This window comes from Eptesicus fuscus, chromosome 24 (genome assembly GCF_027574615.1).
Source record: "Eptesicus fuscus isolate TK198812 chromosome 24, DD_ASM_mEF_20220401, whole genome shotgun sequence".
NCBI lineage: Eukaryota > Metazoa > Chordata > Mammalia > Chiroptera > Vespertilionidae > Eptesicus > Eptesicus fuscus.
Window position 1 is genome coordinate 248,722 of NC_072496.1, and position 20,146 is coordinate 268,867.

Sequence of the window (20,146 nt, forward strand, 5' to 3'; positions counted from 1 at the left end):
GACTATCAAAGGTCTGCTGTCTATCACTCTAGGGTTTGGTTTTAAGGTTGTCTCATCAAGAGGCCATTCCCTGCCTTTCTCTGCCTTTGAAATCGTACTCTGCCTGAAAGGAGTTGTGTTTGTGTGTGCGGCCCGAGCCTTCATTTCCAAGCGAACGTCGACAGTTAGAAGGCAGTCTTCTTGGGTTACAAAGATGGATTTGTTCAAGATTAAGTTTGTACAACTGGGAGAATAAGTTACCTTTTAAAAAACAATCCAGCCGAAACCGGTTTGGCTCAGTGGATAGAGCGTCGGTCTGCGGACTGAAAGGTCCCGGGTTCGATTCCGGTCAAAGGCATGTACCTTGGTTGCGGGCACATCCCCGGTGGGGGGTGTGCAGGAGGCAGCTCATGGATGTTTCTCTCTCATCGATGTTTCTAGCTCTCTATCCCTCTCCCTTCCTCTCTGTAAAAAATCAATAAAATATATATATATATAAAAAAAACACAATCCAACTAGGCTGACAAACAGGAAAGTTTCTCAGCCTCATGTGGTAATCAGGGAAATGTAAATTAAAACCAAAGTGATAACCCACTTCACTGCCACCAGATTGGCGCACCTTGAAAACCCTGCTGTTGAGTGCTGTGTGGACGTGGAGCAGACCAGGAGCTACGTTGGGTGGTAGGACCGGTTTTGTCGAGGGGTAGAGACTATGGACATGTGTTGCAACATGCAAACACTGTGTGAAACGCCACCTTACAACATGAGATGTATCTAAAATTCGTCCTAAATTAATTCATTTCAAAAATGTTGGTTCTGGCACGGCCCGGTAGCTTAGTTGGTTAGAGCGTCATCCTGATATGCAAGGTTGCAGATTTGATCCCCAGTCAGGGCATATCCCACAGTTTGAAAACCACTACTCTTGAGAAACAGCAGGTACAAAGATTTATTGCAGTTTTGGCTCCGTTGGGCATCATCTAGTGCACCAAAAGTTTGCCGATTCGATTCCCAGTCAGGGCACGGGCCTGGGTTTCGGGCTCCGTCCCTGGTGGAGGCCGTACAGGAAGCAGCCCACTGAAGTGCAGCTTTCACATCTCACATCAATCTTTCTCTTTCTCCCCCACCCTCTTTCTAAAAATCAATAAAAACATTTTTTTAAAAAAATTCATTGCTGCCAACTGTATTAGCAATGCACTAAAATGAAGCCAAATATCCAAAACTGTTTGCTGGAAAAGTAAATTTTGGCTTATTCATATAATGAAAGACTAACAGTGAAAATTAATTACAGTGACAATCGACAACACAGGAGGGAGGGAGGGAAGCAGCTTACAGAACCTAACTAGTCTGATTGCATTTCAGTAAAGCTCAGAATTCTGCAAAACTAATGGTAGTGTAAGGACACAAATATAGCAAGAATTTAAAAAGGGATTTTAATTCAGAAATAAACGGTAACTTCAGAACAGGAGGAGGGGAGGAGGACAGGCTATTTCATTAGTGTGGCTTATATTCTTTTTAACTAGGTGGTAAGTACCTGGATGTCCCTTAAACCATGATTATTTTTCTTGTATATATGTAATAAGTACATCTATTAATAAGAACTATTTTAAGTTTTAAAAAAGACTTGAGCTGGGACTGGTTTGGCTCAGTGGATGGAGCGTCGGCCTGCGGACTCAAGGGTCCCAGGTTCGATTCCGGTCAAGGGCATGTACCTTGGTTGCGGGCACATCCCCAGTAGGGGGTGTGCAAGAGGCAGCTGATCGATGTTTCTCTCTCATCGATGTTTCTAACTCTCTATCCCTCTCTCTCCCTCTCTGTAAAAAAATCAATAAAATATATAAATAAATAAATAAATAAAAGAACTGCAGAGTCAAGAAAGCTCTAGAAAAAAAAAAAAAAAAGACTTGAGCTGATAGCAGAAGCCACAGTGGTTCACAAACACGCTTTGGCCTGCCGTGGGAAGTCAGTGCTAACTGTACTAGGTCGGGGGAGGGAGGGGGTGTCTGCTCACCAGGTCCCCATTGTCCCTGCCTCCCTCTAGAGGCATCTGAGTTTGAAGTGCCCTGGACTACCTTGCATGCTAAGAAAGGTGCAGCAAAAACGCTTCAGAACAAGTCCTTGACCCAAAGTCTGCTGACAAAAGAGGCCCATCTTCCCCAGAAAAGGTCCGCTGTAGTATTTCTGTCCCCAGTGGGCTCGGAACTAACCCTTAGGAGGCATGGCCTGGCCTGGATGCAAATTCAGGGATGAATTTCAGAGCAGCAGCCGGGGCCCGGCTTTGATGATATTCAGTGAGTAACTAAGATCTTTTATTAAGTTCCTTCTCACATTGGAAATTTTTTTTATTTAGCATTCACATTCAGAAAACAAGCGTTATTTTTACTTTTAAAATTGTACATATTTTTAATGCACTGAAAAGTTCAAAAAGCACAAAAAGTCAGAGGGGGAAATCTCCCTCCCGTCCAGTCTCCCAAGCAACCAGTTCCTCTCTCCAAAGAAACTAAAATTACCACTTTATTTTGTATCTTTCCAAGGGCATTTTATACATATACGAATAGATATGAATATATTCTCCCAATCTTTTTATACAAGTAGTAGCCAACTATACGTAGTGTCCACAACCTCATGGTATTGTACGGATATATGTACTTTACTGAACCAGTCCTGCACACACATCATTGTCCATGTGCAAGAGTATTTACGAAGGATCATTTCATTCAAGGATGTCTGCGTTCATCATTTCGGTGACGTTTTCCAAAAGGTGTCGTCAGGGGCTTCCCACTCTTCTCCCACCTGGCGTGGCGGCTCCAGTAGAACTCGTACCTGTCCTGCTCTCCCACCCACCATGCCAGGGATCATTTTGGAGCAGAGAGATAGGATGTGAGAGATGGAAACTCTATGTCAAATCAGGTTGCTACCCACTCAGCTACGATTTATCTCTAAGGAATCACAGGCATAGGGGCTTAATCACAAGGAACAACAGCCTGTAATTATTGGAATCGAGAGTCTAGGTCGGTGGTCGGCAAACTCATTAGTCAACAGAGCGGCAAACCGCGGCTCGCGAGCCGCAGTTTGCCGACCCCTGCACTAGGCTAAGTGCACCCAAATCAATGAGAAGCAAAATCCCCAGACTGACCGCTCAGCCCGGGGAGCAGGGGCGGTGAGGACCGAGGCTTCCGACGCGCAGTGACTTCGGCTGACGGCGGGCCCCACGGCCAGGGTCCGCCCGAAAGGCCACGCTGGGCAACGGCCTGGGAGAAACTGGGCGCCTCCGTGGATTTTTCCCGACGGGAGCGGGCTCCCGGGTGTCCCGCGGGGAAGACAGACCCGCCATCCGCTCCTGGGCTCAGGGGTCCCGGGCGCCCTCCGTCTGCGGGGCCGCGCGCGCCTCCGGGAGATTCGCTGCCCGACCTCCCCGCCCACCCCTTCCCGCTCCGCCCGCAACGGGTCCGCAGCCACCGGGCGCCGGGTCCTGGGGGGGGGGGTCACGTGATGCAGCCGGGGGCGGCTCGCACACCGCGGCGTCATCACGTCGCGCGGTCCGCTGGCCCTTGTGGTCACGTGATCCTGGAAGGGGCGGTCTTTGCGCTGAAACGTCATCACGTCGCGCGGCCGCGGGGCCGACTGAGCGAGACGAGCGCAGTGACGGCTCCTGAGCCTCCGGGTCGGGGTGGCGGCGGCGGCGGCGGCGCCTGGGTTTCTCCTGAGCCGCCTGCTGGCCGCGCGCCCCCCTCTCGACCCCACCGGCGGGCGCAGGTGAGCCGATGGGCAGGGGGCGCTCGGTCTTCTCCGTCCCTCCCTCCCTCCCTGCGCCCGGGCGGGCCTTGCCCCCGCGTCGTCTCTCCGCGGGGACGGGGTGGCGGGGGCTCTCAGCCCCTCGCAGGCGGCCTCCACCTGCGGCGCCAGTTGTCGGGGGCTTCCCCGCTCTTCTCCCACCTGGACCGTGGCGGTTCCGGAATCTGACGCCCCTCCCGAACCTCCAGCGGGGGACCCCTATTCCGGTGTCTCGGAAGTTCTTGGGGGAGGGGGGGGGGGGGGGGGATGCTGGCTTCGCTCGCCGAGGCCGATCCCCACGCTGCACCAGGGCGACCCGGTTTGACCCTGAAATGGTGCAGCCCAGTCCAGGCCGAGCCCGGTGGGAACCCCCGGCCACCGGGCTTTGTTCGGGCCTTCCTAGACCTCCAGAGCTGCACCCGAAGCTGAAAAACATCGTCCGCCGGGATGACTCACGCCTCCGCTGTCACCTGGGTCTTGCAGGGCTCTGGGAGGGGGTGTGAGAGGAACTGCACAGCGACAGGCCAGCTGTGGACGGCCGTGGTGGGAACTCAGGATGTCCTGTTGGCTCTTCAGAAATTACGGTTGTGAGCTGTGGGGCTTGTGGTTTGTTTCGGTTTGTTTTGTTTCGTTTTTCTTGAATCATCTATGAAAGTGCTGGAATCCAAATAAGAGAGAGTCTCTTAGTAGCCACCCCATTTCATTCCCCGCAAGTTGTCGTTAAAGAACAATGTAGTGCCAAAGCCGGTGTGGCTCAATGGATAGAGCGTCGGTCTGCGGACTGAAAGGTCCCAGGTTCGATTCCGGTCAAGGGCATGTACATTGGCTGCGGGCACATCCCTGGTAGGGGGTGTGCAGGAGGCAGCTGGTCAATGATTCTCTCTCTAGCTCTCTATCCTTTTCCCTTCCTCTCTGTAAAAAATCAATAAAATATATTTAAAAAAAAAAAAAAAGAACAATGTAATGTGGCTAAAGCCTGTCCGTAACCGAGAAAGTGCTTCTTAGGTTGGCTTCTTTTACATGTGGAATCTGCTGCTGAATTCATTTAACTGATGCGTGCAAGTGACTGTGGCAGAAAATGAGAAGTGAGTTTTGATAAGTTTCTGTCCTAGTAAGGCTCTTCGTTTCAGTATAGAAGAATTTCTACAAATACTGATTTGCTGGTGTTGATGGACATCTAATGATGTAGAGAAGGGAGACCCTTCCGTGAAAGATTTGTAATAGCGTAGCCAGGTGGAAGTCCATAGACAAGCTTGCATGGTTTCCATGGTCCAGTGTAGATACTGGGTCCTCAGTGGGTCCAGGTATATTTGGAAATCTTCCTACATAATTCTCTGCATTCTTCTTTGGGAAAAAAAGTTTGTTTTTGCTGGCTCTGGCTTTTACTGCTCTAAGTTGAATACCCAATTCTTTTTTTTTTTTTTTTGCATTCATTTACTACATATTTATTGTACACCTGCTGTGATAGAAAAATATATACACATGGCCCTAGCCGGTGTGGTTCAGTGGATAGAGCGTCGGCCTGGGGACTGAAAGGTCCTGGGTTCGATTCCCCGTCAGGGTACATGCCTGGGTTGCAGGCTTGATCCCCAGTAGGGGGCGTACAGGGAGACAGCCGATCAATGATTCTCTCTCATAATTGATGTTTCTCTCTTTCTCTCCCTCTCCATTGCTGTCTGAACTCAATAAAAATATATTTAAAAAATATATATGTATATATACACAATTGATCCCCATCCTCTAAATCAGGGGTCCTCAAACTTTTTAAACAGGGGGCCAGTTCACTGTCCCTCAGACCGTTGGAGGGCCGGACTATAGTTTAAAAAAAACTATGAACAAATTCCTATGCACACTGCACATATCTTATTTTGAAGTAAAAAAACAAAACGGCAAAAACACCCGCATGTGGCCCGCGGGCCGTAGTTTGAGGACGCCTGCTCTAAATACCGTTTAATCTGCTTATGGATATTCAATAATAGTGATAGAGGCCTTAAGCAATTTTATTTTTCCATCATCTCTGTTCAGAGTTGAGTGTTGATGATGAGTGCCAACTGGCGGGGGCACTCTGTACTATGGGAATTCAGAGGAGGGGAGAGCATTCTTACTTGGCATGATTAGCAGCTGGACTGTGGGGGTGATGCCAGGAAGAGGCGTGCTCTCGACTCCATGTTTGGTTCTGAGGAAGCCGCCTTAATTTGGAAAGCTACGTGAAAAATGTTCCGATGTTCCGTTTCCCCAGTCCTTCACATGTGCTCATTGCGTTTTCCTTTGTATTTCCAGAATCCAAGGACCCCTTTCATTGTTTCTCCACTTTGCTTGATGGGAGGCATTATGGCCCCCAAAGATATCATGACAAACACACATGCTAAGTCCATCCTCAACTCCATGAACTCCCTCAGGAAGAGCAACACCCTGTGTGACGTGACTCTGAGGGTGGAGCAGAAAGACTTCCCGGCCCATCGGATCGTGCTGGCTGCCTGTAGCGATTACTTCTGTGCCATGTTCACTAGTGAGGTAAGATACCTGCCCTTTTAGTATAAAAGTAGAAGTTTGGCAGGAATTCATTGGTTTTATAGCTTGATTCTAAAGAGTTTTTGTCTTTTTTTTTTTTTATATATATTTTATTGATTTTTTTTACAGAGAGGAAGGGAGAGGGATAGAGAGTTAGAAACACCGATGAGAGAGAAACATCGATCAGCTGCCTCCTGCACACCCCCCACCAGGGATATTCCCACAACCAAGGTATATGCCCTTGACCAGAATCGAACCTTGGGACCCTTCAGTCCGCAGGCCGATGCTTTATCCACTGAGCCAAACCGGTTAGGGCTCGTCTTTATTTTTAAGAATAATTATTACTTATAACTCCCAAGGATGTGTTCTAGGCAAAATATACCATCAGTGATTCGGTGATCCCAAAATCAAGTTAACCCCGTATCTTGCAGAGTATCAAACAACTCGGTAAAATTGATATCCCAGGAAGGTGTCATCTCACTGTGTGCTCTTGGGTTACTTTCAGTTCCTTCCCCGTTGGAACAGCTACAAATGCGTGCTTTATACAAATCAAACAAAATAGACTATGATTTTAAAAAGATGTGTATTCAGTTCATATTATTAACATCCCTCAGGCTGGTGGATATGAGATGCTGCCTTTATCATGGAGAACGATAACCACGGGTATTTCACGCCCTTTGCATTTCCAGCTTTCAGAGAAAGGGAAGCCGTACGTCGATATCCAAGGTTTAACTGCCTCCACCATGGAAATCCTGTTGGACTTTGTGTACACGGAAACGGTGCACGTGACGGTGGAGAACGTGCAGGAGCTGCTCCCGGCAGCGTGTCTGCTCCAGCTGAAAGGTACAGGTGTTCCTGTTGTGCACGCCCAGATGCCCCGGAAGTTTAAAGTGGAGGCCGACGTAGGCGCTCACAGTTACTGCCCATGGCCCAGAGATCGGGTTTCAGGCGCAGTAGAAAGGGCCTCTCCCAGCGTGAGTGTCGGGCTCTTTAGGAGAGATCGTTTACCCCTGATCTGTTTTCAGGAAAACGAAGGAGGAGAGGACAGATGCGCTTCCTTGCATGCATGTACACAATAGCCCTGCAAGGACACAAGAAACCGATACAGTTGTCACCCACGTAGAGGGTTGCGATGACCGGGGGGTAGGGAGGCACGGGGGACTGCTCATGGGAGCCCTTTGTACCTTGACTCACCGCGCAAAGTGTGTATTGGAGACTTTAATTGACACACAAAAACGAAGTGTCAAGTTTTCACAGTTAGCGGTGGTGACCCTTGACCCTTCCAGGGCCCCGTCCGCTTCTTCACCTCCAGTGCCGTTTCTGTTGTTTTCCGTTTTAATGGTTGAGACAATGGGAGGGCTTTGCATTACTGCACAGCTAGGTTTATGCTCTGAACTTCTCCGTTAGAGAAGCATGAGCTAGATATTAGTTTCCTATTTTTTCTTCACTGGAGTCTTTTAGCAAATTAAAAAAAAAAACTTTTAACTTTTCAATTACAGTTGACATTCAATATTATGTTAGTTTAGGTGTACAGCATAGTGGTTTCACATTTATGTAACTTACAAGGTAAATTTTCACATAGAGTAGAAATTAGGCACATTATGCTGAATTAGAATTGGTTTTATAGCTTGATTTTCAAGAGTTTTATGGGCAGTTTTGCTTAATTGTGCCAGTGTCCCCAGAAGCAGTTTGTCTTGCTCTACTTGTTTTAAAGCTGAAGCAGAGACCATCATAAAGGCCTTGTTGGAGGTCACCTAGTGCCGTGGTCGGCAAACTGCGGCTCTCGAGCCACATGCAGCTCTTTGGCCCCTTGAGTGTGGCTCTTCCACAAAATACCACGGCCTGGGAGAGTCTATTTTGAAGAAGTGGCGTTAGAAGAAGTTTAAGTTTAAAAAATTTGGCTCTCCGAAGAAATTTCAATCGTTGTCCTGTTGCTATTTAGCTCTGTTGACTAATGAGTTTGCCGACCACTGACCTAGTACATAACACAGAAATAGGTTTGCATTCCTTAAGCATGAAATTTCTAATCTGGTCCTTAGTGCTGAGCCAGGGTTCTCTAACTCTGTGTAGAGATGTTGCGATGGAGAATAGAGACCAGAGCACAGCTGGCCACGTGTCCTGAAGTATTCAATGTCTGTGTTTGTCCTAGGTGTGAAGCAAGCCTGCTGTGAGTTCTTAGAAAGTCAGTTGGACCCTTCTAATTGCCTGGGTATCAGGGATTTTGCTGAAACTCACAGTTGTGTTGACCTGATGCAAGCCGCTGAGGTTTTTAGCCAGAAGCACTTTCCTGAAGTGGTACAGCACGAAGAATTCATCCTCCTGAGTCAAGGAGAGGTGGAAAAGCTAATCAAGTGTGATGAAATTCAGGTACAGATTTGGCTTCTTACGGTGGCTTCTTTAAGATTGGGCCATTACAAAAAGCAAGGTGGACTTCCATGTTTCTGTAGCAGGGCTTCTTACTCCACGTCCACATTGGCTCCACAGGTTTCATTAAATGCCCCTGAGATTACATGCCAAATTATTGGCATATTTATGGAGGGAGTTCACCACCTTCCTGAATGAAATGTGTGATCCCAGTGTTGAAGAATCATTGCTGTACAGAGTGGATGACGCAGAAATTGGAAGGAAAGTGGATTTCTCTGTTACCCCTTCACTCATCTTACGAACATCTATCGCGAATATCTGTGACATAGCAATCAAGGCGCCAGGTTCTATGGACCCAGAAGTAAGGGGCAGTTCTTGTTTTCAGAGAATTCACAGTCCAGTGGTAGAAACAACAACACCAAAACCGATTGTCATAGAGTGTAATGAGAATAACGAGCCTACTCAGAGTGAGGACATTGCATCGGAGAACGAAGTGTGAACCTGGTTTAAATCAGATCAGAAAGGAAGGGACAGAGGTTGGAGACCGTGAGCAGGAGCCAGGTTCTGAGTGCCGCGTGGGGGACGAGGAAGGGAGGGAGGGGCCTGGGACGTGGGCGTAAGGCAGCGTTCAGTGCTGAGCCTGGCAAGGGAACTTCAGCCCACTTCCGCACAGTTTTCATCGCACATAGGCCTCGGGATCGTGAGAAGTCTAGCACAGAGCTGTTCGTATCAGCAGGCCTAAGGCCTTCCTCTCCAGTGGTCCGGTTCTGTAATCCAGTCAGGAGCGTCTGGGAAATACCTCGCAGAGCCACGTGGGGGGATAAGTCCCCCTGTTGGCTTTGTCCCCGCAGTTAGGAGAAATCCAGCTCTATAGGAAGCTCGGAGTTCTTCCTCCCCACGTCCCCTCTTGCTCTCCTTGGATATAGTAAAAAATGAATTTTAAATTAATGGATTCCTAGATATTAGTGGCTCCTCAATTTCAAGGGCTCCCAGCGCTCGGCCCTTCTGCTCTGTTCTACCCAAGGTCGTTGGTGATCCTTACAGACCTCAGTGTGATTAGGTCACAGGCCGGCTTAAAGGCTTGTCATGGCTCCCAGTCGCTCTTAGAGTGAAGTCAGTCTCTGAGGCTATGACCGGCCTCGTCTACTTCTGCAGCTGATCTTCTACAGCCCTCCCCACCCGTTCATTCCACTGCCCCTGCCTCCTCAGTCCCTAAGTGGTCATTGCTGCTTCGCACTGGACCTGCGCCCGCGCTGTCCAGCTCAGCAGCCACTGGAGCACCAAAGGGTGGCGAGTGTGGCCGAGCGGCCGAGTTTCCAGTTTCACTTAATTTTGATTAATGTCAATGCAGTTGCCGCACAGGCTGGCTCCGGGTCGGACAGTGCGGCTCCAGGTTTCTGCTTGTGCTCTGTCTGCCCAGAGGCCTCTCTCCCTGGCGAACTGCCGCTCGCCCATCAGATTTAAATCTCTTGCTTCTGCAGGGAGGCCTTCCCTGGCCCATCTGTGGGAACGGGGAAATCGCGTGCATTTCTGTCTCGTGCCCCTGTGCTTTCCCAGTGCAGTGTGTAAGGACAGAACGGAGTCTTCACTTTATGATTTTACCATGATCGCCCCACTGAAGAGCCGGTTCGTGTCTGGCCTGTTCACCACTGAGTAACCGCCTCTGGCACAGTGCCTGGCACTCCCTAGGTGTTCGGGAAAGCCCTCGGATGAGGGGACATTCTGGGACATTTTCTGTGTTTTCAGTTCTTAGGAAAAGTTCACAGGGTGGTTACCTACATAGGTCCTGTCACACGCTGGAAGGCGTCTGTCAGGACCGGCACCGTCGGGCTGGTGGGAGGACACAGAACCCCACTCTGGTGTCATCTTTGGAAGGTTCTGGGTGCTGTCACACCTGGTGCTCTTCCAGGGGAATAGTACCGGTTGTTTGTGGTTCTTAACCTGATCCATCTGTCATAGGTAGCCTAGACTCAGGTTCCCCGTGATGCCTATGTGCAGCGTGTCCCCAAGAAATGTATCCACACTCTAACAGCTGTTAGCTCCATTTTGAAATGAACTGCATTTTAATAAACACTGCCTTTATAATTAGTCAGAATGTGGATGCGTTTTGGGGCACCCTGTATATTGTCTCAATAGCTCCATGCCTCTTAGAGCAGGTGCCCAGGTGCTGGGCCCGTAGTGATGTGGAGAAGCCGGAGGTCTTTGACGGCACGAGGGAGTGAACGTTCCCTTAGAGCCAGCTCTGAATCGGCAGCAGGTCCTCCCCCACGCCCCTGAGAGCTTCAGAAGTGACCAGAGAAGGTTCGGGAGTGGAGGACATTCTGAAGCCAACACCAGCCTGTGGCTGAGGCTTATTGGGCACTCTCTGTGTCAGATATTTACCCACTCTGACCGTTATCTTCTTCCTGGTCTGAGGCAGTTGTGTGTGAAAAGATGTTTTCCTAAGAGCCTAGCTTTCCTGGGAGATGTTAAATAATGGTGGGGGTGGGGGGGTGGGGAACAGGAAGGGGAAGGTAGGCATGGCTACTTTCTGAGCTTGTGAGGCGATTGGCAGAACACAGATCTGTGATTGTGCACTGATAGGTAGATTCTGAAGAGCCAGTCTTTGAGGCCGTCATCAACTGGGTGAAGCACGCCAAGAAGGAGCGAGAAGAATCCCTGCCTGACCTGCTGCAGTACGTCCGGATGCCCCTGCTGACCCCCAGGTACATCACCGACGTCATCGATGCGGAGGTAAGTCCTGGAAGACACCGGACCCCGCGCCTGACTGTCCTCAGCACAGTGTTGTGGCCTCAGGGTCCTTCGTCATTTCCGGACGCCACAGCGTAGTTACTACCAGAGCCTCCTGGGACCACATTTTGGAAACTGGTTTCTAGATCAGAAGCTAATGACAACGTAACCGTAAACGTGCCGTTTGTCCTGTAACACTAGTGGGGCCACGGCTCCCTCTGCTCTGTGTTCCAGCCTTTCATCCGCTGCAGTCTCCAGTGCAGGGACCTCGTCGACGAGGCAAAGAAGTTCCACCTGAGGCCCGAGCTGCGGAGTCAGATGCAGGGACCCAGGACACGGGCTCGTCTGGGTGAGCTGGCGTCTGCAGAAAACTGCCCCTTGCCTGGTGGATGATGGGGCTAAAGGAACATTCTGTGAAAAATACAAGGACCTTGCGGGGGGCCTGAAGCGGCGGGGATCTCCCTTTTCCGCGTCCCGCGCGGAAAGAGAGATGAACGAACCGGTCCTAAATGGAGGCGGCCAGGGATTGAGAAATAATAGAAATAAAGAAAACAAGACGCAAAAATAGATTCATGAAGCTGGGGCTGGGTGGGACGCCATCTTTCCTCTCTGATGGAGAGGCAGCATGAGGACGACGACGACCCTGAGCCACTCAGCAGGTTTATTTTATATCCCCAAAATCCAGGAAGTAACACCAAAACTTAGGATCAAAGGAGCTTATTTGCATTCTTAACTAGGCCCTAGCATTACTGGATTTACATATCTAGACCCGCCCCTGCTGACACCTGGGCTGCTATGAAGTCAGAACTGATTAACATGTCCAGCCTCATTGGGGAAGCATGTTCCCAGGGCGTGACTCGGCCTAAGCCCTGAGTTTGGCTGACAATAATTAAGGAAATGCCCAGGTGCCTCCCAGGCGGCCCTCTACACCTTGTCTCAGGCCTGTTTTTAGTCTTTTCTTCGTCAGGTCCTCTCAGACAGATCACTTTACCACCAAGCTTTCTTCCATGTCTGTTGTGCACAACTCTGTGGAGGATTCCATGAGACAAAGTGTGACAATTTATAAACTGTCAAGTTTAGTTTCAGTATGTTTGGAGCCTGTAAATTGGGAATTATTTAGAATGTCATGTAGGACTTGGTATGTCCCCATCCACCTGTCCCCTTCCCCCCGTGTGTTTTCCCTTCTGGGTGAGGAAGGAAGGAGGAGCAGGTGGTGGGGACAGCCCAGGACGGGCAGGGGCCTGCAGTGGGTGGAGCCCTCACTCGAGCCAGGCTGGGTGGGTGCAGCACACAGGGCATTTCCTCAAAAGACTTTGTCTTTCAAAAGAAAGGCGGGAAAGGTTATCAGATACCTTCTTTGGGAAAATTGTAGAGAAAGACTCCCTTTAAAAGCCTAGTCTTATGGTTACTTGGCAGTTTTGATGACATCGTTGGCTAAACTGGAAAAATAAAAGTTCATAGAAAAGAGGTGTTTTTTAAAATACGTTTTTAATGATTTTAGAGAGAGGGATAGAGAAATAGAAACATCGATGAGAGAAACATCCATCGGCTGCCTCCTGCACGGCCCCCACTGGGGATCAAGCCCATAACCCAGACATGTGCCCTGACTGGGAATCGAACCGGTGACCTCTCAGTGCACTGGATGACACTCAACCAACTGAGCCACACCGGCCAGGGCATGGGAAAGAGACCTTTAAGTATATCACTTGGTTCCTATTTCACAACTCTCAACTTCTTTGAGGTGAGGTTAGGAGAGGGGTCTTTCACCACCAAGAACACTTCCGTTTTGAGGTGCAGGCTGGGAAGGGAAGGAGCTCCTCTTGGCTCCCACCTCCACGGGGAACCTCAGTTGATGTGTCGGCCAGAGGCGTCTGGGTGGGTTGGAAAGGCGGGGACTCAAATTTGCCTTCTGTAGTCTTAATGTCCAGGAATTTCAATGTAAGATACTTGAGTTCTCAAGCTAGAGCCTCTAGAAGAAATAATTTCCTATTAGGCAACCTTACAGTGACTCTTGTATTTCAGATGGCTTCTCTGGGTCGCATAAAACGACCTTCATTGTAGAACTGTTTCTGCTTATACGTCCCTGTGAGTGTTTACCCAGCCCAGGACGGTGGGGAGACCTGCCTTTTCCTCCTCTCTCCTCAGGAGCCAATGAAGTGCTGCTGGTGGTTGGGGGCTTTGGCAGCCAGCAGTCTCCCATCGACGTGGTGGAGAAGTATGACCCCAAGACTCAGGAGTGGAGCTTTCTGCCAGTACGTAAGGTGGAACCCGTCGTGGGGAAAGAGCTCACATGTCCTCCGTCCCTGGCTCTGGGTCATAAATAACCCAGCTCTAAACATGGGACAACCTAGTAACTGCTAACGCTCCTTACAACAGTGTCATGCGCACAGTAGGTATTCAGTAAATAGTTATCAACTGTTTACATTAGGTTAGACCTCAGAATGCCAGTGGCCAGTGTCAGCTGCCACCCTGCTTCAGCGCCTTCCTGAGCTGTCTGTAACTCCCAGCATGCTCCACTGGTCTTGCTCTGTCACCCTGAGCTTGGTGTTGTGTTAAATTGAACTCAAGTTTGTATCTTTCTCTGACTTAGTCTGTCTCTGTTTGAGTGGTGAAAAAAATAATTCTGAGGAAACCTGGAAATCTTTCAATCAGTCCTCATGACTTTAGGGTCATTGAATCTGGCCCTTTGATTAGCAGTTCGGGAAAACTTCCATCTGTGGGAGGATCTTCGTCTGTAGCACAGAGCCCTATGGAGTAGAAAGGAATGAGACCCTGGATAATGGGAAGCCTTGGAGTGAGGCAGGGGTGTAGAATGCTCGATGCTAGAGCATCACAACAAGCGAAAGAGTGTCTGCTCGGAGGGGGGCAGCGGGGGAGACAGCTGGAGGCCACTGAGGAGCGCTGCTCCCGAAGGCTCCTGCTGGCGAGTGAAGAGGCGGAGACGGGACAGAGAGCCGGGAGGAGGCCGAGGCTGCGTGACTGAAGTGCTCTGTCCCCTTCTCTCCTGAACCACAGAGCATCACTCGGAAGAGACGTTACGTGGCCTCCGTGTCTTTACATGACCGGATCTATGTCATCGGTGGCTACGATGGCCGTTCCCGCCTCAGTTCAGTGGAATGTCTGGACTACACAGCAGATGAGGATGGGGTCTGGTATTCCGTGGCCCCAATGAATGTCCGACGAGGCCTTGCCGGCGCCACCACCCTGGGAGGTAGGCTGGGTGTGCAGGGTGGCGTGGCCATGCTGTTGGGGCTGGATCGGGGCTCGGACCTCCCTGCTGTCTGGCAGGAGCATGGCCTGTGGAGGGTCCCGGTGAGGTCAGATGCTCCTGTTTGCTTGGGCAATAGCAGTTACAAAGCTGTTCAGTGTTCACGGGCGCTTCAGTGCTGACAACATGCTGGGTAGGGTTGCAGCATACTGAGAGGGACGTTGGCCTGGATTTCTGGGACCCGCGGCTGGTCTGGGAGTGCTTTGAGGACCTCATCCACTGTCTGCATGTATGGCCTGTGCTCGCTTCCTTATCGATACGACGTCATTGACTTATCCCATAAGAAACACGTTGGTTTTGCTCCCAAACATGTGAAGGACTTGTGGGGAATTGGTAGAGAAAAGAATGATTAGAAATCTCTCGTTGAGGGGAGGGCAGGTGATGGGGGTGGGGGTGGCCGGGGAGAGTTCAATGGGGGAAAAAGGAGACCTATGTAATACTTGAAACAATAAAGAACTGAAATTTTTTTTAAAATATATTTTATTGATTTTTCACAGAGAGGAAGGGAGCTAGAAACATCAATGAGAGAGAAACATTGATCAGCTGCCTCCTGCGCACCCCCCACTGGGGATGTGCCCGCAGCCAACGCACATGCCCTTGACCGGAATCGAACCTGGGACCCTCCAGTCCACAGGCCGACGCTCTATCCACTAAGCCAAACCGGTTTTGGCTGAAATTTTTTTTAAAAAAGAAAATAAATTTCTTAGTGAATAATGAGGCTGTTGATATAATTAGAGTGATTTATGATTAAAATGTTTAAATTCACAACATAAAAAAAGAAATCTCTACTTCTCTAAGAGTCTGTGGTTGGTTCATTCTGAGCAGATATGATCTACGTCTCTGGAGGCTTTGACGGGAGCAGGCGTCACACCAGTATGGAGCGCTATGACCCCAACATTGACCAGTGGAGCATGCTGGGAGATATGCAGACAGCCCGGGAAGGCGCGGGGCTGGTGGTGGCCGGCGGAGTGATCTACTGTCTAGGTGTTGACCCGGGGAGGCAGGGACGGGGGAGGGCATAATGGGTGGCAGCCTTTGGGGGCAGAGGGTTCTCGTTTTACCAGAGTCAAGTTCATAGATGGCCTTCAACTAAAACCCTGGTCTATCCCAATACAGTTCCATTAACTGGGATTGTCTTTTTCATGGAAGCAGAACATGGGATTCTGTTAGATTTCTCTTTGGACTGTTAGAACCCTTGAAGGAGAACTGAGATTAAAGATCAAGTTGGAACACAGAGAAAGGCAGGCTGGGAGTGGGGGTCAGGATTTGTCGTTCTCTCTGGAATGGCCTCTACTTTGTCTTTCAGGAGGATACGACGGCTTGAATATCTTAAATTCAGTTGAGAAATATGACCCCCATACAGGACACTGGACTAACGTTACACCGATGGCCACCAAGCGCTCGGGTAAGACCGTCGGGTCTGGGGGGCAGTCTGCAGTCGGGTCTCTGCTTGCACGGTGGGGGCGCAGTCACAGGATAGCCCATCGGTCAGGGTTGTAGTTCCTCTTTGCTCCGACTTCAGTGAAGCAGGAGTCAGAGTTCACCCTCCTCGCCTCTGATCTCCGTGTCCTGAGAACGAAGACAGCTTTTCAAACAGAGTATACATTTGAGGACAGAAGCCTTCTTGTTTTATTCATTTTTTAAATCCCAGCATTGTCACGTCTGGTACAGTCGTGTGTGTTTAGCATGTTACGTGGGCGAGTGCCGACAGAACTTCCTGGACAGAGGAGCTGGGCTCTGAGGCAGGAGAACGCTGTGCTGTTCTGATTCACTTTCTCTGTAAAAACTGCCCAGAACCATCACAGCTCCTTTCCGTCCTTCCTCCTTCATTGCCTCCTTTTTCCATTTCCTTCTTTTCTGTTAATGGAGAGGGTTGGGCTCTGAATTAATGAAAGTGAAGGTGAGAACCATTTTGTGTTATTTTCTTCTCATTTCAACTCCCACCAATGGGTTTACAGATGGGATAGGATAACCTGTGCCAGCTGATTTCAGGCCTGTCTGGCTCTGTGCACATCCCTGAGCTACCTGAGGATTCAGCTGGCCATCAGCGACCATGTCTTTCTGGAATCTGGCCTCAGTTCAGGAGTAGTGACCTGCTCTACCTTTTTCCAGGTGCAGGAGTAGCCCTGCTGAATGACCATATCTATGTGGTGGGGGGATTTGATGGCACAGCCCACCTTTCTTCCGTTGAAGCATACAACATCCGTACCGATTCCTGGACGGCTGTCACTTGCATGACCACCCCCCGATGCTATGTGGGGGCCACCGTGCTTCGGGGCCGACTTTATGCAATTGCAGGGTGAGGATTTAAAACCAGGCTGGGGCCATCATGCATCAGGGCAACATGATCCCATCCACACTGTTGGGTGGAGACGGTGTGGGTCAGGGGAGATGTCTCCATGGCGACCTCAGTGTGGGATGTGGGTGGAGAGGAACAGAAAGCTCATTTCCCTCTCTTGCTTCTTCCCCACTCAGATATGATGGAAACTCCCTGCTGAGCAGCATCGAGTGCTATGACCCTATCATCGACAGCTGGGAAGTGGTGACCTCCATGGGAACCCAGCGCTGTGATGCTGGCGTGTGTGTTCTCCGAGAGAAGTGACCTTGTTGGAGCTCCATCCAGAGCTAGTGACCAGTCCAGGGGCCAGATAGCAGGAGAATCAAGGATCGTGTCCAGAATGTCTGCTTCTCGCTGTGTGCTCAGGGCGATTACAAGCACCAGGGCGGTGATGATGGTCTTTATTTGCACACACTCCCCCTCGCGCTGGGACTTGTCCCTGAGTAGAGTGGTGAACGGCACTCACGGGAAAAGAATGCACTGAGGAGATGTGCGAGGCCAGGCCGCCTCTCCTGGTCTGGGCAGCACTTTCTGGCCGTGTCTGACTCACCATGTGCTTAGGAGGACATGCATAAGTTGCGCCCGTGTGTTGCAGAGAACGAAAGTGAGGGTGACCTACTAGAGGTGGGCAGTGTCCAGCCGACGTCTGGATTGGAAGGATTCCAGCTTGAGTCAGCCTGATGAAGTGCAGGTCCTGTTTTTCAGGACTAAGTGTACTTCCTGGTCTGCAGGGAGCTGCAGCATAGCTCTGCTGGAGGGGAACCAAGGGAAGCGCCTGTCACAGCTGTGGGCTTGGAAGACACCTGTCACACTCCTGGGAGCAGAGCTGCTCTATCCCAACTGGGCTGAGAGTGCAGTGCCCTGAACTCGCCGGTGTGAGTGAGCCTGGACCTCCACGACGTGAGACCTGGAAGGCAGGGTGGATGTTGGAAGGGTCTTCTGATGTCCCCGGTCTTTCTGGACTGCAGTGTGGCCTGCCTGGCCCTGGCCCTGTGCGAGACAAGCACAGTGAACAAGTGTCAGGTGGGCGGAGTGGAGTCAGTGGGGGACAAAGAAGTACCTGTGAGTTCGTATTCGTCTCACTCCTGCCAGGGCTCATACCCCGCAGCAAGGTTCGCCTTGGGGTGAGAGGTCTTTATTGAATCAGATACTACTATGCTGTAACATTTCCATACTATTTATTGGGGGAAGGGGTGGGGGTGCAGCAGCCTGGAAGTTCAGCTACTTGGTATTGCCCGTCCTTTTATGCGCACACTTCTGCTAAGGGGTGGTTTTTACTGCTGTTTGGTACATTTCGTCCTTGTCCTACTGTCGGGTTCCCAACCTGTCCTTAGAGTGGATTATGTTCATCCCAGGACAGAGGAATCAAAGGACAGCCAAAGTCCTGTGTTATCCAGTACCTGCTCTCACCATTTCTGAGCCACCATTCTAGGCTCTCCTGTGTTACCGAGTGAAATTCTTGCTTTATGGGTATTGGGAGTGTGGGAATGTGATGACCTAAACAAGAAAACACTCCTTTTACATTGAAATTCCATTTTCTCCTCTCCCTGAATTGAATTGACCTAAAGAGTTCATTTCCTTTGTATATTTTTAAGAAAATATTAAAAATAATCTGTCTCAAATGCCTTAAGAAAATTTGTGGCAAACCAGCACTGCCCTCCTACATTTGGGGGAGCAGACATAGACATCAGCTATGGGTCCTGTTGACCTTGTGTTTGTCAACTAGCTCCACTGTTTCTCTGTAAACACAGGTATGAGAGTCTCACCAGGAAAATGTTTCTGAATTTGCCATATTCGTTGACTCCTCTCACACTTGGAGTGTCCTTGAACCAAGGAGAAGCTCATTTAGTATCCACTTGAATTTCAGGGTTTTCGTCATCCCAGCCCCTCCATTTGCTTCAGTTTATGGCATGTGATAGAAACAGCTATGCAGAAGTCCAGATATTGCCAGAGCAAAGGGAAGGGGGAGCCAAAGACGAATTGGTTCGCCGAAGAGCCTGCCAAGCTCTCTCCAGCAGATGGACTGTGCCTGCTGGTGAAACTACAACTACGAAACGTGCCTCTCAGCCGGAGTCTCGGGGAGACAGACTAGGCGGCTCCTCAAACGAGTTTCAGACCAAATTCCCAGGAGTTCTGACATGACCCCGCACCGGATGTTGGGCAGTGCTCCCCACTCATGCCTCCCCGTCACGTAAATCTTGCTCCCCGCCAGGCGTGCCCCTAACTTGGTGGTTCCTCCTGCCTTTCTCGGTCTCTTAACTGGAAGCCAGTCACTTGGTTATCCACCACGGAAAGCTATCATTCATTTTGTGGGCACACATTTGACTAGTTTCTGGGTTCTGCATGGTTGTATCTTTGTCCCAAATCCATTCCTGTATTTTTACTTGCCCCGACCCATGGAGCAGTGGTCTCCTGATGTCCTGGCCACTTCTCTGTCGTCCAGCCCAGGCCCTCCATTTGTCCTAACTTTCCAAGCACAGCTGGGATCATTGCAGTACCTGACATGCAGCAAGTTCTCAGGAAATGTCGAAGTTATTTCTGGTACAAAGTGCCCATGCCATGGATCCTGAGGGGTTAGCATATTATATGAGTGCTTGAATCTTGAGTTGACAGAAGAGGAGGAAATGCAGGTGGGTCATGGGTGGTGGGTGGGTGATACCTGGCCTGACCCAGTGCGAGCCTGGGTTCAGGACCCTGTGCCCGCGCGGCTCTGAACCGAGAACCTGGGGACTCTGTCCTGTCCCAGGGGATGTGATGACAGCTGTGGCTGGACCCGTGCATCCCGGGAGGTCACCTCTGACCCGGACCTTCCTCACTGCGCCCATCGGATGGATGAGCGACAACCACAGGGAGGTAGTGGCGATCCAGCTCGGTTCTAAAGCGCTTCCACCCCATGCTGTGCCGCTGGTGGGAGCTCACCGGTTAGCACTGACCGGCCCTCGGCTTCCGGCAGCGAAGGGGTGCGTGTCCCCGCGGGTGGGACCCACATTGCCTTCCGTCCCCTCCCGCTCGGCACTGAATTCACGTCTCCGGAGACAGGGAGTTACGAGCAACCCTGATGACTCAATAGTAAGGGAGTCGGGTGACCGGGTCGGTGTGCTGAGGACTCGTGTCCGCCCCGCACTGGTCCTGTCACAAAGCCGCCGGCGCCTGCCACTCAGGGCCGCGGGGAGGGTCTGCGCGTG

At 50.5% G+C, this 20,146-nt stretch overlaps 1 protein-coding gene and 1 long non-coding RNA gene across 3 annotated transcripts; one reads left to right on the top strand and one right to left on the bottom strand.

Moving 5' to 3' along the window:
- Nucleotides 1-2,305: 2,305 nt before the first annotated feature.
- Nucleotides 2,306-3,471, bottom strand: LOC129148279 (uncharacterized). The gene is made up of 2 exons (XR_008555357.1): nucleotides 3,113-3,471; nucleotides 2,306-2,804 (listed from the first exon to the last, which is right to left on the bottom strand). It is a non-coding gene; the product is annotated as an uncharacterized LOC129148279 (long non-coding RNA).
- A 113-nt stretch (nucleotides 3,472-3,584) lies between these two features.
- Nucleotides 3,585-18,583, top strand: KLHL12 (kelch like family member 12). Of its 2 annotated transcripts, XM_054712917.1 has the most exons (12): nucleotides 3,585-3,732; nucleotides 6,031-6,264; nucleotides 6,951-7,104; nucleotides 8,411-8,628; nucleotides 11,209-11,358; nucleotides 11,590-11,704; nucleotides 13,501-13,607; nucleotides 14,371-14,566; nucleotides 15,449-15,607; nucleotides 15,930-16,028; nucleotides 16,736-16,922; nucleotides 17,099-18,583. In XM_054712917.1, the coding sequence occupies exons 2-12, from the start codon at nucleotides 6,070-6,072 to the stop codon at nucleotides 17,223-17,225; spliced, it is 1,707 nt and encodes a 568-aa protein (XP_054568892.1). In that variant the 5' UTR covers nucleotides 3,585-3,732; nucleotides 6,031-6,069; the 3' UTR covers nucleotides 17,226-18,583. The 2 variants fall into 2 exon arrangements, with proteins under 2 accessions (XP_054568892.1, XP_054568891.1); XM_054712916.1 differs by lacking the exons at nucleotides 3,585-3,732; nucleotides 6,031-6,264; nucleotides 6,951-7,104 and adding an exon at nucleotides 8,746-8,986 and having other exon boundaries at nucleotides 8,566-8,628.
- Nucleotides 18,584-20,146: the final 1,563 nt, after the last annotated feature.

Coding starts and splice junctions, on each gene's coding strand:
- KLHL12 (XM_054712917.1), top strand. CDS start 6,070: ATGGGAGGCATTATGGCCCCCAAAGATATCATGACAAACACACATGCT. Junction 6,265..6,950: donor GTGCCATGTTCACTAGTGAG/GTAAGATACCTG, acceptor TTGCATTTCCAG/CTTTCAGAGAAAGGGAAGCC. Junction 15,608..15,929: donor CGGAGTGATCTACTGTCTAG/GTGTTGACCCGG, acceptor TTTGTCTTTCAG/GAGGATACGACGGCTTGAAT.